The sequence below is a fragment of the Acipenser ruthenus genome, chromosome 12 (genome assembly GCF_902713425.1).
Source record: "Acipenser ruthenus chromosome 12, fAciRut3.2 maternal haplotype, whole genome shotgun sequence".
Taxonomy (NCBI): Eukaryota; Metazoa; Chordata; class Actinopteri; order Acipenseriformes; family Acipenseridae; genus Acipenser; species Acipenser ruthenus.
In genome coordinates, this window is record NC_081200.1 from 18,242,102 (window position 1) to 18,259,117 (window position 17,016).

General features: G+C 42.0%; 1 protein-coding gene across 1 annotated transcript; it reads left to right on the forward strand.

Moving 5' to 3' along the window:
* Positions 1-10,794: 10,794 nt before the first annotated feature.
* On the forward strand, positions 10,795-14,225 carry LOC117417466 (mannose-binding protein A-like). The gene is made up of 5 exons (XM_034029632.3): positions 10,795-10,963; positions 11,659-11,869; positions 12,188-12,304; positions 12,526-12,609; positions 13,638-14,225. The coding sequence occupies exons 2-5, from the start codon at positions 11,671-11,673 to the stop codon at positions 14,018-14,020; spliced, it is 783 nt and encodes a 260-aa protein (XP_033885523.3). The 5' UTR covers positions 10,795-10,963; positions 11,659-11,670; the 3' UTR covers positions 14,021-14,225.
* Positions 14,226-17,016: the final 2,791 nt, after the last annotated feature.

Consider the following 17,016-nt stretch of genomic DNA (forward strand, 5'->3'; position numbering starts at 1 on the left):
ACTATGTGTGGCTACCGCCACATAGTCAACTGATGATTTTAGTATTTTAGTACAATTGTAGGGCTATTTCTCTTGTTTATGTATTTGATGTGTTTATAGTTCCAGATGTGTAATTAGTCTAGTATCTATTAAATACACAGTCCTCCTGAACTGGAACAGGGATTGAGAGTGATTGGAAGTGGTTAATATGATTTTAATTGCACTATTTGTTCTTTTCTATCCTGAGTTGGAGTGCTGGAGGGCCAGAGAGGGATGACTATCACCCCTATATTGGAGGTGGTGCTGGACCATTGATGGTGTGCTGTGTGCAACGGAAAACGCTACCTTGTTGGAGACTGACCAGCGGGGGCACCAGCAGCACTAACGGAAAACTGTCCTCATAGACCGCCTTAGTCTGTGGTTTGGGCTCGGTGGCGGCGTGGTGCCCCTTTTTGTAGGTGAGGTGAATTTGATTAAATTAATTGCCAAATTGTGGAGTAGAGATTGGAACCACATCCGGTACCGATGACCTGGCTAGGGGAATTGGTTAGTTAAATTGTAGCTTGACTGCTTATTAATTATTAATATTCCCTTTAACATTGTCTGTACCCAGAATAAACATAATTAATTACTTTCCTGGTTGTCTTGTCTGGTGTGTTCTGCTGCTGCTGTTCTCCTCTGTGGATGCCTCAAACCTGTGTGACCAAAGAAAGTGGGTTAAACTAAATTATAAATATTGTCCTGTTGTTATTAGCACAGGACTGGTGTAGTCAGACTACATTTTATAGCGGTATTGGACCGGACCACCTGATCGGTCATGGTGCCATGTTACAACCATTCAATGCTCCCCCTAATGTGATCATACATTAACCCAATAACTGAACCTCGTCTTTGAAATGGGAGATTTGTGGTTCAAGCCCAGCCTATGCCTTTCTATTTAATAAGCTGAGATGCAAAGCCTTTACAATCTCCTCTTGATAAATGACTTCTTGATCCATGTAGAAGAAATCCAAGAACTGCTAATATGGTCACATCTTTGACCAAGAGGTGGCTAATTCAAGGAACAGGGAGACTATGGGCACCCTTTTCTAAAGCTGGATAGACCTCTCAGTGAGATCAAACAGAAGCTGAAGAACTGTGACCAGGCAGCTGAAAGCATCACAAGATGAAGCAGTTTGTTCATCATAATTTGCAATTTGTCAGACCTGCGGCAGGAAGTAAAAGAGGTTCTGAAGCACATTGGACAGTGAGATATTTGTCAGCTTTGTATGAAAGAGCTTGAATTAATGGAAGAAATTCTTGAAACCATTTAGATTCAGTCGGTGGAAGGGATTCTTATCTAGGGCTGATCTACAGTATGCAGTCAAGTTGGAGATCAAGAATATTGTCTCCAAAACTGGCACCTTTGAAAACCAGCATGGAGCACTGTGACAGGGTAGCTGATGTGGTGAGGTGAGGCCAGAATACAGGAAGAAAACAAACACAAAATACTGCGGTGCAAAAGGCAGTATAATAAATAAAATAGATAAATAAATAAAATAGTCAAACAAAAACACTTGCTCATAGAGCAAAATAAAGGTTTTAAATAAAACAAAAATAACAAACATAAAATACTGTGATCAGGCTGGGCAATAGCCTTCATTGAGTGCACTGATCGTACTTCTTCCTTTTTTATTTTACACACCTCTCTCGCTCTTGTTTGCTCCTCCGAACACCCCACCCCGATTGCAGAGAGCTGCAGGCTTATATGCAGATGACCATCTCCCGATTAGCAACAATTAATTAACTCTGGAGATGGTCACCTTCTGCACCAGGTTTTTTAATGTGGATGGGGCTTCCCATCCACGCTGCAAATCAATACAAAATACACGGCTTTGTCGTCATATTTATAAATAAATAAACCATAGCAATAACAACAATAATAATAATACTACAACAACAACAACAAAACAAATATGAAATAATAAATTGCACAGGGGTGGAGGGGTACCCCATTCTAAAATAAACAAATAAACAAACCCCATATTTCATGTACAGGGCTCCTGGCCCTGTTACAAGCACCTATGAATTAACCTGAGATTCAGCAATATGAGTGGCACTTGTTTTGATGCCATTTACAGTGCCACCACCAAAAGTCCATCAAATGCGGCCTGGATTGTGAATAAATGATTTCTGATTGTAAAACAAAACATAACAAAATATAGTAATCAATTTAGGGCCAAATCAAGTGATGTACTATTTATTAAGCTCTTCTGAGTTACAGTGTGAATTTTTTTGTTCATAATTTAGTGATTCCTACATCATATGGATTTTTTTCCCTTTGTATCAGTAATTTATTGGAAATCTAGTAGACATGGGGACTATAACCATTTGCCTACTGATTATCATTGAACATTGAAAAGAATGGCTTAACATCCACTAGGACAAACAAAGAACTGATGTAGGAATTACTAAAGTATGAACAATAAATCTCTTGGTACCAAAACTGCCAACATAGAAAACAAGCACCCATCAATGGCACTGATATGGAATAGAATGGAACTTGCATTTGTATAGTACCTTTCTATCCACACAGGTTCTCAACACTGTACAACTGAATCAGGGCAACAAAATAAGTGAGATATGAAAATTACTGTTGCGTGCCACCCCCCTGGAGGTGGAGGGTTGAACTGGGCTGAATGAGGAAAGCATTCATATGGGAAACCGAGCTAGAGTTAGGGGCGACTTATACAACCCACAGACTAGAAGCACATTGGAGATCAAAATGATTATTGTTGAACCTAAGTACATGTTCTGACCTATTTGTGTGCTTGGGATGAACTGACTTGCACAATGCTTCATGTCCTCTGATGTTCCAGCTTGTAACCACAGAATTTTAGAACTTTGCTCTTGAAAATTATGCATGCAAATAAAATGAACCGAATGATATAGTTAACCTATAATCAAAGAATCAACCAATCGAATAATCTGTTAATTTATCTGCACACTATTATTTAAGAATATAAGAAAGTTTCCGAGTGAGAGGAGGCCATTCGGCCCATCTAAGTTTCTCCGGTTCCTAGTAGCTGATTATCTCAACTTTGTCAAGTTGGGTCTTAAAGAATCCAAGTGTTTCTGCCTCAACAACCATAACAACTATTTGATAGTGAGAAACATTATGTAATTGTTTTTTAGGTTTTTGATTTGTTTTAATTAAGATGAATGCTGACCCAGTGTATAGGCATAAAAAAGAAGAAAAAAAAAACCTATCAATTAATCAACACAACATAAAGGCAAGGCACATTAATTAAATGCAAAAAATCATCCAGGGGAGTTGTTGCTGCAGCGTCCTGAAAGCTGTTTGCACTGGTGCTGTTCATCAGGAATCCCGCTATTCATTTTCTTGCCACTAGTCTCAGATATGAAATTCCGACTAGTATCAGACACACTTTTATTTATCCAGTTTCTAATATCCATCATTATAGCTTTTACCATATTGTGGCAATGTGCCCCGCCCCTGTGTGCTTATTATGTGTTGTATGTTGCGTGCGTGTGTAAATGTTGGTGTATAGTCACTGGTACACGGGATATAAACGGGTCTGTGTTTCACGTGTATTTAAAAAGTGTAGCTTTGTATTTAGGCACGAGGAGAGCACAAATCACTTCACGTGCTGGTTAAATGTAATATGTGAGCACGGGGTTGCACAGAATTAATTCACGTGCTGGGATTCAAGTGCATAATTAATTAGTAATTGAATCCCAGCACAACAGTATATATAGAGACACGTAGCACTCACTCAGGGTTGGGTGTTCGTGAGTGGAGAACGGGATTGGAGCGGAGGTAAATGTTAAAGAAAAGAAGAATAAGAAGAAGTAGTTGTTTTGTACTCACCGTGTTTGTTTGTCTCTCCGTGCACCGTTTGTTAAGTGTTTAGTACGTTTTGTTTGTCTATTTATTTTGGCGCAAGTGCCGTGTCCCGTGTTTTGTGTTTAAAACCTTTTATTTTCTGTTCTGTTTATTAAATGCTGAGCGCGATCACGCGCCCAGCTTCACCAAACCCCAAATCTCTGTCTGTTTATTTCCTGCATCTGGTCTGACGCCACCCACTCCGGCCGTCTTTGTGACACATATATATTTATATATTTCAAATACCTCTACTTCTTTCAACTGCTCAATTCACACTGCAGAAGCCCCGTCGCTATTCACTGAATGTACGACGGTTATCTGCCTGGAAAGGGACCATAGAAGGGGGATGTGAACATGGTTTGCTGTGCTCAGCTGAATAGGTGATACAGGTGATCCAACAACGTCAGACACAAAGTTATGGTTCAAAACAGTTCTTTATTTTTCCTTTTTCCTCTGTTTGAGACAGTGAAATAATAATGCTGACTCTACCCAACAATTGGTATTGTTAGCGTTTAAACCACGGGGTTCAGTCCTGAAATAATAATACACAAAGCAACACACAACACAGACACGGCCACTTCTCCTGACACTGTGTGCTCTGAGTGCAGGTGTGGTGCAAGGTAATTACAGTGACATAAGAACATAAAGAAAGTTTACAAAACAGAGGGGGCCATTCGGTCCATCTTGCTCGTTTGGTTTTTAGTAGCTTATTGATCCCAGAATCTCATCAAGCAGCTTCTTGAAGGATCCAGGGTGTCAGCTTCAACAACATTACTGGGGAGTTGGTTCCAGACCCTCACAATTCTCTGTTTAAAAAAGTGCCTCCTATTTTCTGTTCTGAATGCCCCTTTATCTAATCTCCATTTGTGACCCCTGGTTCTTGTTTCTTTTTTCAGGTCAAAAAAGTTCCCTGGGTCGACATTGTCAATACCTTTTTGAATTTTGAATGCTTGAATCAGATCACCGCATAGTCTTCTTTGTTCAAGACTGAATAGATTCAATTCTTTTAGCCTGTCTGCATACTACATGCCTTTTGAACCCAGGATAATTCTGGTCGCTCTTCTTTGCACTCTTTCTAGAGCAACAATATCCTTTTTGTAATGAGGTGACCAGAACTGAACACAATATTCTACGTGAGGTCTTACTCATACATTGTAAAGTTTTAACATTACTTCCCTTGATTTAAATTCAACACTTTGATTTAAATTCAACACTTTTAAATTCGACAAGTTGGTGCAGTGTAGTCCGGGTTCAATGCTGGCCTGTAGCGACAGCTCCTGGATCGTGTTAGCCGTCTATCAGAAACAGACACAGACAGTTAGTTTCCACAAAACAAACAAAACACTTAACACTCACAATTGGATTTACACAGTCTGTTTCCTTTTTGGTCAATCTCGTAACCACATTAAAGGAACAGATTACATCATCACATCCAAAACAGTATGGGGCACTCTGTTCCTGTTAAACAGTGCCCTCACAGATCGGGAGGGAGATTGTTGACTAGGATTCATTCACTCTCTGTCACAGGGTTTATTCAGGAGCAGACATTCTGGACATTGCAAATGGAAATTCATGGATAAATATTGAAGCAGACACACCCGTCACAGCAGAAATACAAAGTTGACCAAAATTCACTAAAAAGTAAATTCATGATTTATTAAGGATGGGAGAAGAACAAACTGGGGGGCGGGGGTTCAAGGTTGAAGCTGGCCGGGCAATGCCCCCTTTGGCACTGGCCCTGCTCTGGCATCATACTGGATTGAAATAAAACCTCATACCTGTGCAACAATTACCCCTACTGTTTATGGACAATAACATACTTTTCAGTCTACAAACCAACCGACCAAAACAACCTTTCCCATTCAGTACTATCAAGAATTGGGTAAGGTGGGTAAGGTGGGTAGTATTGGGTAAGGTGGATTGCAGTTTCAGTATACTGCACCCTTGACAGTGGATTCTGTCACAGATGTAAATAATATTATTATACTATATAGTCAGATTTAGCTGTATTTGAGGTGTAGGATCAGTACTGCATACTGCAGCTGTTTCCACAGACTTCAGGAAACAGACTTTACCACTATGACTAAAAATAACACAGGGCTCAGGTGGTTCATGCAAGTGGTAAGCGATGAAGCATTAGGGTACATATGTTCTGCACTGGTCATGAGTCTGAGCCCACCACTAAAAAGTCCTTAAACTGCCTGGATTGTGAAAAAGTGCATTTTTATCATTCTAAAATAAGTTATTGACAATTACTTTTATTTAGGCTTCAAATTGCAAAATCAAGTGGTGTACTATTCTGGTGTACTCTTCTGAGTTACAGCACAATGTATTGTTCATGATTTAGTGATTCCTACATCATATGGATTTTCTTTTGAGGACTTTTTAGTGGTTGGCTCAGATTTATCACCAGTACTGTACTGTCAAGGCCCTTTATTTTTGGTTTTTATTTTTTATAAAAATGATTGGGAGTTTATCAGTGTTTATTAAAAACAAACAAACAAAAATAAAGAAACAAACAAAATCATTAATTTCCAAGATTTTCAGGTACATCTCAGGGGTGGTCAGAAAAGCAGCACATTTGCTTCTGTTCTTTGTGAATGCAAACTGTGTAAAGCTGCTGAAGTTAACCTTTAGCAGTTTATTATTATTATTATTATTATTATTATTATTATTATTATTATTATTTATTTCTTAGCAGACGCCCTTATCCAGGGTGACTTACAATCGTAAGCAAATACATTTCAAGTGTTACAATACAAGTAATACAATAAGAGCAAGAAATACAATAACTTTTGTTCAAGTGTGACAAACCACAATTCAATAATACAGCAGATAATAGTGATAGTTACATCAGGATATGATTAAATAGTGATAGTTACATCAGGATATGATTAAATACAAAATACTACAGGTTAAACACTTGGCAGATTACAGTATTCTGAAGTACAGGATTAAATGCAGTAAAACAGGGGGCAGATAAGAGCAAAATAAAGCACATTTAAATGAAGGGTGATAGTGTCCCAGGATACAAACAGAGGAGTTCTACAGGTGCTGTTTGAAGAGGTGAGTCTTAAGGAGGCGCCGGAATGTGGTCAGGGACTGGGCAGTCCTGACATCTGTAGGAAGGTCATTCCACCACTGCGGCGCAAGGGTGGAGAAGGAGCGGGCTCTGGAGGCAGGGGAGCGTAGAGGAGGTAGAGCCAGTTTTCTAGTGCAGGCGGTGCGGAGAGGTCGAGTGGGGGTGTAGGGAGAGATGAGGGTCTGGAGGTAGCTGGGTGCAGTCTGGTCAAGGCATCTGTAGGCTAGTACAAGAGTCTTGAACTGGATGCGAGCGGTGATCGGGAGCCAGTGGAGCGAGCGGAGTAGTGGAGTAGCGTGGGCGAAGCGAGGCAGAGAGAACACCAGGCGGGCAGCAGAGTTCTGGATGAGCTGGAGCGGACGGGTGGCGGATGCAGGGAAGCCAGCCAGGAGGGAGTTGCAGTAGTCTAGGCGTGAGAGTACCAGGGCCTGGACCAGGAGCTGGGTAGCGTAGTTGGTGAGGAAGGGTCGGATTCTTCGGATGTTGCTCAGGAAGAATCGGCAAGTGCGTGCCAGAGTGGAGATGTGCTGGGAATAAGAGAGGCAGGGGTCCAGGGTGACTCCAAGGTTCTTAGCGGAGGAAGAGGGAGAGAGTGTGGTAGATTCCAGAGGAACAGAGATAGAGAGATCAGAGGAGGGGGAGGAGGAGGGAAAGAAAAGGAGGTCAGATTTAGAGAGGTTGAGTTTGAGGTGATGCAAGTGCATCCAGGAGGAAATAGCAGACAGACAGGTAGAGATACGGGAGGAGATGGTGGAGTCAGAGGTGGGGAAGGAGAGGAAAATCTGAGCATCATCAGCATAGAAATGGTATGAGAAACCATAGGATGCGATGAGGGGGCCCAGGGAGCGGGTGTAGAGAGAGAACAGGAGAAGACCCAAGACTGACCCTTGGGGGACTACAGTTAAGAGAGGGTGAGGTGTGGAGGTTGCTCCACGCCAGGTTACCTGGTAAGTGCGGTTGGAGAGGTAGGAGGAGAACCAGGCCAGAGCAGTGCCAGAGATCCCCAGGTCAGCTAGAGATGATAGTAGAATAGAGTGATCAACAGTGTCAAAGGCAGCAGAGAGGTCAAGGAGAATTAGGACAGAGGAGAGAGAGGCAGCTCGGGCACACTTAAGTGAGTTGGTGACAGACAGGAGGGCGGTTTCAGTGGAGTGAGCAGAGCGGAAGCCAGATTGGAGAGGGTCAAGCAGAGAGCTGGCGGTGTACAGTCCGCTCGAGGGTTTTGGAGAGGAAGGGTAGGAGGGAGACAGGACGGTAGCTCTGGAGGGAGGTGGGGTCGAGGGTAGGTTTTTTGAGGAGGGGAGTGATAGAGGCTTTTTTGAAGGCAGAGGGAAAGATACCAGAAAGTAGAGAGGTGTTGAGGAGGGAGGAGATGAAGGGGAGTAGAGCAGGAGCAGCAGCTTGAAAGAGGTGAGTGGGGAGGGGGTCCAAGGCACACGTGGTGAGTTTGTGACCCTGGAGCAGGGAGGAGAGGTCAGAGTCTGAGAGGGGCAAGAAGGTGGAGAAGGAGGGCGAGTTAGTAGGGGATGTAGTGAGTGTAGGGGTTGGAGCAGGAGGGGGTGCGGGGGAGGGAGAGGTGTTAAAGAGTTTAGAATGCAAACAGACAGCTTCATATTACACTACAAAAAAAAATATTACATACATGTATAAATCTGAATTTTCCAATGCTTTTAGTTAACTGGATGTGGCAAAGTGGTTTTAAGTGTGCAGGTATAGAGGTGATGCAGTGCTTAGGAATGATTTGAAACAACACAGTTCAGAGTTAAACAGCTCTTTATTTGTCTGGGTTGCTTGTTTTGCAACCAGGAATAATAATACCTGGCTCTACACAACAATGGGTATCACACAGGTAAACCACGGAGTTCAGTACTGAAATAATAATAGACACTAAATAAGACACACACAAACACAACACGGTCACAAGTCCAGAGTGAGTGCTCTTAGTGAAAGTGGTGATTTACAGGTTTATAAGTTGTGGCAGAGTGGTTGCAGTGGCAACCCCAGGCGAAGCAGAGCTGGCAACCCAGGGCAAAGCAGAGCTGGGTAGAAGCATGTCCCTGGGAGGCAGCGACATGCTCTCCTGCAATGAAAAAAGGAGAGACAGCAGCAGCTCCGGACCCTTCAACAGCAATAGCTCCAGACCCTTGGGAGGTGAACTTGTGAGGGTAGCCCCTGGCCATGAAGGCAGCAGCTGGAGCTCCACTTCTCCCCCTGATGAAGGAATCAGGAACATACGTGGTGCAGGGGTTGGAGTTGGCGGCGGGGCTGGCCCTCTTCGTAGCAGCAGTGGCTGGGCTGGTTTCTGCTGTGCTCCTCTCAGCAGCCTATGCAGTGGCTGCTGAGAAATGCCAGCATCACGTCCTGTTCCCTCATCTAGTGGAGGCAGTGGCAGTTCCTGCTCCTCTCCTCCTTCATGCTCTGTAGCCGACGGCTTCCCTTTCCGGGGCTCCGGCCTCTGACTTTCCAGCGGCGTAAAGGCTGCTGTTAGAGTTAACACCACCTCGGGCGGCGTTGTGGCGATATCCCCAGGTGGTGTCATGGAGGCAACACCGGGCGGTGATGTGGAGGCATCCCTGGGTGGTGACGTGCAGGCTTCCGTGGGCGGTGACATGCAGGCATTCCCGGGCGGTGATGTGCAGGCATCCCCGGGCGGTGACATGCAGGCATCCCCGGAAGGTGACTTGAAGGCATCCCCAGGCGATGTTGTGCAGGCGTCCTCAGGTGGTGACGTGCAGGCATCCTCGGGCGGTGACGTGCAGGCATCCCCGGAAGGTGACTTGAAGGCATCCCCGGGCGGTGTCGTGCAGGCATCCCCGGGCGGTGTCGTGCAGGCATCCCCAGGCAGAGTCTTGTAGGCATCCTCGGGCGGTGACGTGCAGGCATCCCTGGGCGGTGACTTGGAGGCATCCCCAGGCGGTGACTTGAAGGCATCCCCGGGTGGTGACGTGCAGCGATCCCCAGGCGGTGACTTGGAAGCATCCCCGGGTGGTGACGTGGAGGCATCGCCGGGCGGTGTCGGGCAGGCATCCCTGGGCGGTGACTTGTTCACTGGTCGGTAGCATTTGCTCATTCTTTCCTTAACTCACTTCAACTAATGAGCCTGGAGTGGGTCTTTTTATACTGTGGCTGGAGCCTTAATTACCCATTAAACAATATGCTCCAGCCACATTCCCACAAGATTTACATGAATGGGGACTTTAACACCATTCATGCGACTACATATTATTTGACCGGCTTTTCGCCGGTCTCAAATAATAAATAATAATATCAGACAACTTTCGTCTGTCCGCACACAAACACAAATAATAATAATACAAATAAATCATATATAATATACACAATGTGTGGGCACCCTGTCACATATGCGCACAATGGTGAAGTGCAGTCCGGGTTTAGTTGCTGGCTGTTTAGGTAGAGCTCCCTGATATCAGCCTTCTATAAACGACAACATAACAGTTTAATAGAGAAACAAAACAACACAAAAAAACTCACAGTTTCTTTATAACACACTACTCCTTCATTGGTCTTTTCGTAACCATAACAAAGGAACAGATCCCTTGGCCACATCCCCTGATATACCTTCAGTCACGCCCCTTTTGGTAGCGAGTGCAATCACGTCTCCTCCAATCCATGACTGACACTTTGCCTACCACAGTAAGGTGCTGACTTCTAGTATTGTGGCTTCGCCCCCTTTTTGGATGGCTGACTTCCAACTGACCCTGGAATGAACTGTCAAACCATCCAGTCCGAGGCACACTGTTCCTGTTATACCGTGCCCTCACAGGGAGATTGTTGACTCGGATTCATTCGCTCTCTGTCACACCAGTACATGAATAACTAATAGTGATGCTAATTCTTTAGCTCCTAGTCAAAGCTCTTACACAGGCAGTTGTTTCTAAAGGTAAACACTAAAGCAGTACTGTATGGGTTAATATTTATTCACTATGTGCTCCCTGACCTCAGCTTAGCTTTATCAGCTTCAGTACCCTCTTGTCAGTTTCATATCGAGCTTTCAGGTAAGTCTAGAATTATTATTCATTTGTAATTAGTACAGAATCTCTATTATAAAGAAATTAAATATTACACAAAAAGAATGTTTTTTGAGCCAGAAGAGCAATGTTATCTACAACATGATTACTGTCTGCTATTTGAGATATAGTACTGACAGTGTTGGAGAACCTTTCAAAAGTAATCTGTAACAGTTACAAGTTGCTTGACCAAATTTGTAACTACTTACAGTAACATATACTTAGAAATAAATGTAACCAGTTACAGTTACAAATAGTTACATCGCAGGCACAGTGCACATTTCACAGTGATAGATATTTTTATTTGATCTGGTCAGGAAGCATTAGGGTTACAAGTTGCTGAGAAATGTAATCAGATTACAGTAACATGCTACATTTAATGTGTTACTCCCCAACACTGAATAGTAAGTTATTGCCTGAATTACAAAAGTGATTTAATAAGTGGGGGCTTATCAATACGTCCAAATGCTTAATTTTGGAATAAACGCTAACTTATTCTATTAACGCCATGACATGTTTATAAATGACTCCCCTCCCAACATGGGTCTCTTTAAAAAATTGCCTTTGGTTTCTATGTATAAATAATAAACACAAATTTATAAAAAAACATTACACATACTGATAAATGTAAGTGTGAGCTTTAGTACAAGATAATAATGATATATTTCTAAAAATCTTTCTAGAATCATTGTACAATGCGTCCCTATTTCACTGTTCACATGCTGGTTGTGAATGCATTGCTGATACCATTATGCCATGGCAACCCTGATCTGACCAGCACAAACGTGTGCTCCTCGATTCAGGGGCCTCCAGGGGTCCCTGGAAACAATGGATTACATGGCAGGGATGGGCGAGATGGGCGAGAAGGTCCAAAGGGTGAAAAGGGGGATATAGGTAAGAAAAAAGCTGCTTTTATACAAGTGCTGTGTGTGATGAGATGTTGTACTTGCATCCAGGTGTTATCTGCGGCCATGCGAATCATCGTAAAGTGTATAATAAAATGATCCCTGAAACATTTAATTATACCTCAAAAGGTTGAAAATGTTAAATGTCTAATAACCTGTTACATTGATTTATTTAAATTACAGGAGTTGTCCTAACTGAAAGCTTGGAGATGTTGTGAAGCTATTCAATTTCAAAACCTGGTTGCCAGGATAGTTGTGATTGCTGCACCCTTTTGAATAATGTCTTTCTCTATATTTCCCTAACCAGGCTCTCCTGGACAACGGGGGGTGCAGGGTCCCCCAGGAAAGATGGGACCCGTGGGACCACAAGGCAAACCTGGGCTTTTAGGAACCAAAGGTCAGAAAGGAGAAGATGGACGTGCAGGTAAATTACATTGCTTTTTCTGAATACAACTCCTGGGAATCAACCAATGATTAATACGATGTCTGTACTTTCATTCAAAACCCTGCTCTCTTCTTCAGGTGATATATATATATATATATATATATATATATATATATATATATATATAATTACAACTGTCATTACAGTCTATCACAAATCGTAGTTAAAAACAAATTTCTAAGTTTGTTCTCTGTTTGCAGCGGCACCCTGTGATATGGGTCGCGTTGCAGCTTTAGAAGCAGGGCTTAGCACCTTACAAAACAACTTCAACAAGCTTGAGAAAGGTAAGAACTTACTATTCTGTTCATGAAGAAACTATTCCCTGTTAACAGACTTTTCATAACACAACATAGCTATCATGTGTACTGTATATAGACATTTCATTTGTTAAGCTTTATACCAGCTTCAGGAACTCCCTGTTTGATTGGCCCCCTGTGACGGAAATATAATGAGTTCTGGTTGTAAATCTCCCTCTCGACCTGTGAGGGTACTAAGTAGCGAAAGGGAAAGGCTTTGGACAGGTTGTCCTGACAGTTCATTCCCTGGGTCGGGTGGTCAGTCAGCCTGGAAAAAGACGAGACTCCGATGTGGGAACGTATTGACCTGTAGGGTAAACGAGGTAGCAGCTGCAAGCAATAGAGTCAGCTGTAATTGTTTACCAAGGGGTCATGCATAAACGCATAAAAGGGGCCGGAGAATTGTAAATTTTTTCCTTCGCTTGGATTTCACAGATAGATACGATGAGACTGGAAGGCACTTGTTTTCACCAATAGCACGTAATATATTGTTCTTCACCACAAGCACTGAGAGCACTCTCTTTAGACCTGTAATCGTGTGTGTCTAATTGTGTGTGTTTTGTACCGTGTTTATTGTTTGCGGGACGGCAACCCTTTTTCATTACTGTGCAATACGCATTGCTGTGTATTGCCAGCTCATTAATGTTTTCTGGCTGGTCATCAGACAATTGGATTTCAAAATCATTAAACCCCTCATTTCACCCGTACTTTGTTGTCCGTTTGTTATTTGGAATTACTGCATCCGCATTGCACCTGCTATACACCTGCTACTAATTACCACTTTGCCACACCCCCCTTTGAAAGAATTACAGCTGCAACGTCAGAGATTTTGCCAGCTTCCTGTAGATGCCATGCCATTTGTGCAGAGCACCATTTTTACCATGGGTGCTTGTACCTGCAGGCACTGACTAATTCAAAAGTCAATTTCACTAAACAGCTGTTTAGTGAAGTTGCAAAGATCCTGTTATCCTGTTCAAGGAGGATGAATCACATGTTGCTTTTATTTCTTCCAAAAGTTCTCCAGTTACTACAGGTAAAGAAGGTGGGACAAAAACACTACGCGACTGATGGGAGAGTCATGAACTTTGAATCTGCCCGCAAGAAATGCCAAACGATTGGAGGATTGCTCGCTATGCCCAAAACTGAAGAAGAAAACAAAGTAATACATGACTTTGTGAGTTTTTATCAAAACCCAGCCTTTCTCGGAATATCTGATGTAAAGAAGGAGGGCTCATTTGAGTATATTACAAAAGGAAGCATAACGTACACCAAATGGAGCCAAGGTGAACCCAATGACTATAAGGGAAAGGAAGATTGTGTTGAAATGGTGTCCAGTGGGTCCTGGAATGATAAAAACTGTGGAGAAGAACGACTTGTAGTGTGTCAGTTTGAAATTTGAATTATAACATTCACTTTGTAAGATTCCATTTGGATCTTCATATTCCATTGTAATAATATCATTTAAAAGCACCCACGTGGCCTCAGTAGAGCGCTCAGAATCTCCAAGTACATCAGCTTTATTGTATTGCCATGTCTAATACCTGCTGGATTATTAATATGCAACCTACTGTACTGTATGTTAATCAATAAACTTCTATAAACTACTTGATTTATCCTGTGATTGATAGCTATAGTAATCCACTTGGTAGTTGGTACTTTGCATTGTTATTCTATTAAACTCTCAATAATGTGCTGCATTTAGAAACACTACAAGAAACTCTATGCATTCAATGACAAATGTTTGACTAGAAGTTTTTTTTTCAATGTCTTCAAAAAGACTTCTAATTAAATCGCTTGCCTTTGAGTTTCTTTTAGTATATCTAAATACCTTGCATTATTCCTACGTTCTTGGGAAGAAAGAGCCAATTCAAATTAAAATAAAGTGATGTTATTTCTACTAAGTACAAGAGAGTTCATCCCACTAAAGATATCAAATACAGATAATATAGGTAAACAAGACACGATTGGACTTAGCTCCCCATGTTTACTAGTCAGTTAGAAGGGCTAAAGGTAAACCTGCAAAAAGGTCATGTACAACAGGAGATCACTTTTGCTTGTTTTTTTAAAAACCTTTGAAGACTGCTTATGTTCAATTTATTTATTTATCTATTTATTTATTTTCCTTCATACTGGATTATACCTAAAATAAAAGATCACGGTTCGACCAAGATGTGATCGTCTCTGCAATTGATTTCCACACTAAAAAGCTGTGCCTGCATTTGGATAGCCTACAATGTACAGATATATTGTGATATTGCATTTCAGCAAAAAATGCAAGGAAGCAAGGAATCAGCACCCAACAGCACTCAATAAAAAGGGAATATTCTGACGAGGAGTTCGAAAATTCAACAGTGGTTCTCAATCCTGATCCTGGGACCCCCCTCTGTCTGTGTCTAAAATTAATAAATCCTGTGCACCTGCATGGTGTATCAAAGAATATATACTGTGTCTGTCTGCTTCAGTGAGCCACCCACACCCCTCTTACATGTTCATTCATTGATGTATGTATGTAGTTTAATGTTTTAGAAATGTTTTAGTAAAACATTTTAAAAACATTCTTATAACATTGTTATATAATGTTGTGTGATAACAATTTTAAATGTTTCTGAGCCCCTACATTTTACCATTTTTGTGATGTTTGGCAAAATGTTTTCATAACGTTTTTTATGATATCTTTGTGTTTTCTGGGTATCTCACACCATTTGTGCAGCCCCAGAAAAAAGAAAATGCAGCGTGGAGTGCACTTTTATTTTCAACAAATAAAGATTTTATATATATGTAAGGTATAAACCATGATGGGCCATGCGTTTCTCATGAAAAATACCACGTCTGTGGTGGTGATAAGTGATTGTTATTTTTCCAAGCCATGTTTATATATATACAATAACAAATTTAGTGAAAGCCTACTTTGGAGATTTGCAATTTAGTTTTTCAACTTCAGAATTCAGCACTACATGGCAATGCCTAGAGGTTGGAATAATGGCAGGATGCACCATTTCTCGACCGGCTTTTACCATGGCAATGGAAGTAATCATTACTTCTGGAATGCGACTACCACCAATTCGAGCATACATGGATGACATGACAACCATGACTACAACAGTAGCCTGCACTAATCGGTTATTGGGCAAATTAACCAATAACATTGAATGGGCACAAATGCAATTCAAGCCCACTAAATCAAGGAGCATCTCTATAATTAAAGGTAAAGTAGTAGATAAAATGTTCTTCATTAAGACTCACCTCTTCAGACAGCACCTGTAGAACTCCTCTGTTTTTCCCCTGGGACACTTATCACCCTTCCTTAAATGCGCTTTATTTGCTCTTATCTGCCCCCTATTTTACTGCATTTAATCCTGTACTTCAAAGTACTGTAATTTGCCAAGTGTTTAATCTGTAGTATTTTGTATTTAATCATATCCTGATGTAACTATCACTGTCACTCTTATCTGCTGTATTACTGAATTGTATTTTGTCACACTTGTACTTGCTTGTCACACTTGTACTTGCTCTTATTGTATTATTACTTGTACTGTAACACTTGAAATGTATTTGCTTATGATTGTAAGTTGCCCTGGATAAGGGTGTCTGCTAAGAAATAAATAATAATAATAATAATAATGGTGAGGCAATACCAACACTGTCTGAGAAGCCAGTGAAAAGTCTCGGGAGATGGTACAACGGGGATCTAAAGGACACAGTTTGTATGGGAGAAGTTAGACAACAAGCAGTGGAAGGGTTGAAGAGCATAGACAGCAGCGCTCTACAAGGCAAACTAAAATTCTGGTGCTTTCAGTTTGGTCTACTGCCGAGGTTGCTGTGGCTACTGACTGTGTACGAGGTTTCTTTGACCATAGTAGAAAAGCTGGAAGCTTTAATCAGTTCATACATCAGGAAATGGTTGGGAGTTCCATGCTGCCTCAGTAGAGTGGGACTTTATGGTAAAGGAATGCTGCAGCTACCAGTCTCCGCTCTAACCGAGGAGTTTAAGTGCGCCAAGGTCAGACTGGAAATGACATTAGTAGAGTCACGCGACAAATGCGTAAGGGAGACAGCACTTATGTTGAAAACTGGAAGAAAGTGGGCGGCAAAGAAAGCTGTGGAAGATGCAGAGGCTGCCTTTTGAATTGGTGATATCATGAGGCAAGTTCAGCATGGTCTCAGTTCAGCTCCTCCTACATGGCACAAGGCAGCCCCAGCTCAAAGGAGGAAGCTGGTAGTCAACGAGGTGCAAAAGCAGGAGGAGAGGATGAGGTGTATAAAGGCCATTTCCCAGGCCAAGCAGGGAGAATGAATGAGATTGGAGAGTGTGGAACAATGCAAGATTGGCTGGCAAGACCTATGGTCAATGGAACAGTGCAAGTATCAGTTTCCTCATCAGGTCAACATATGATG

What these genes read in the sequence shown, in the direction of transcription:
- LOC117417466 (XM_034029632.3), top strand. Translation starts at nt 11,671, where the DNA reads ATGCGTCCCTATTTCACTGTTCACATGCTGGTTGTGAATGCATTGCTG. An exon ending in AGGAGAAGATGGACGTGCAG is followed by an intron (nt 12,305 to 12,525) that starts GTAAATTACATT and finishes CTCTGTTTGCAG; the next exon opens with CGGCACCCTGTGATATGGGT. An exon ending in CTTCAACAAGCTTGAGAAAG is followed by an intron (nt 12,610 to 13,637) that starts GTAAGAACTTAC and finishes TTCTTCCAAAAG; the next exon opens with TTCTCCAGTTACTACAGGTA.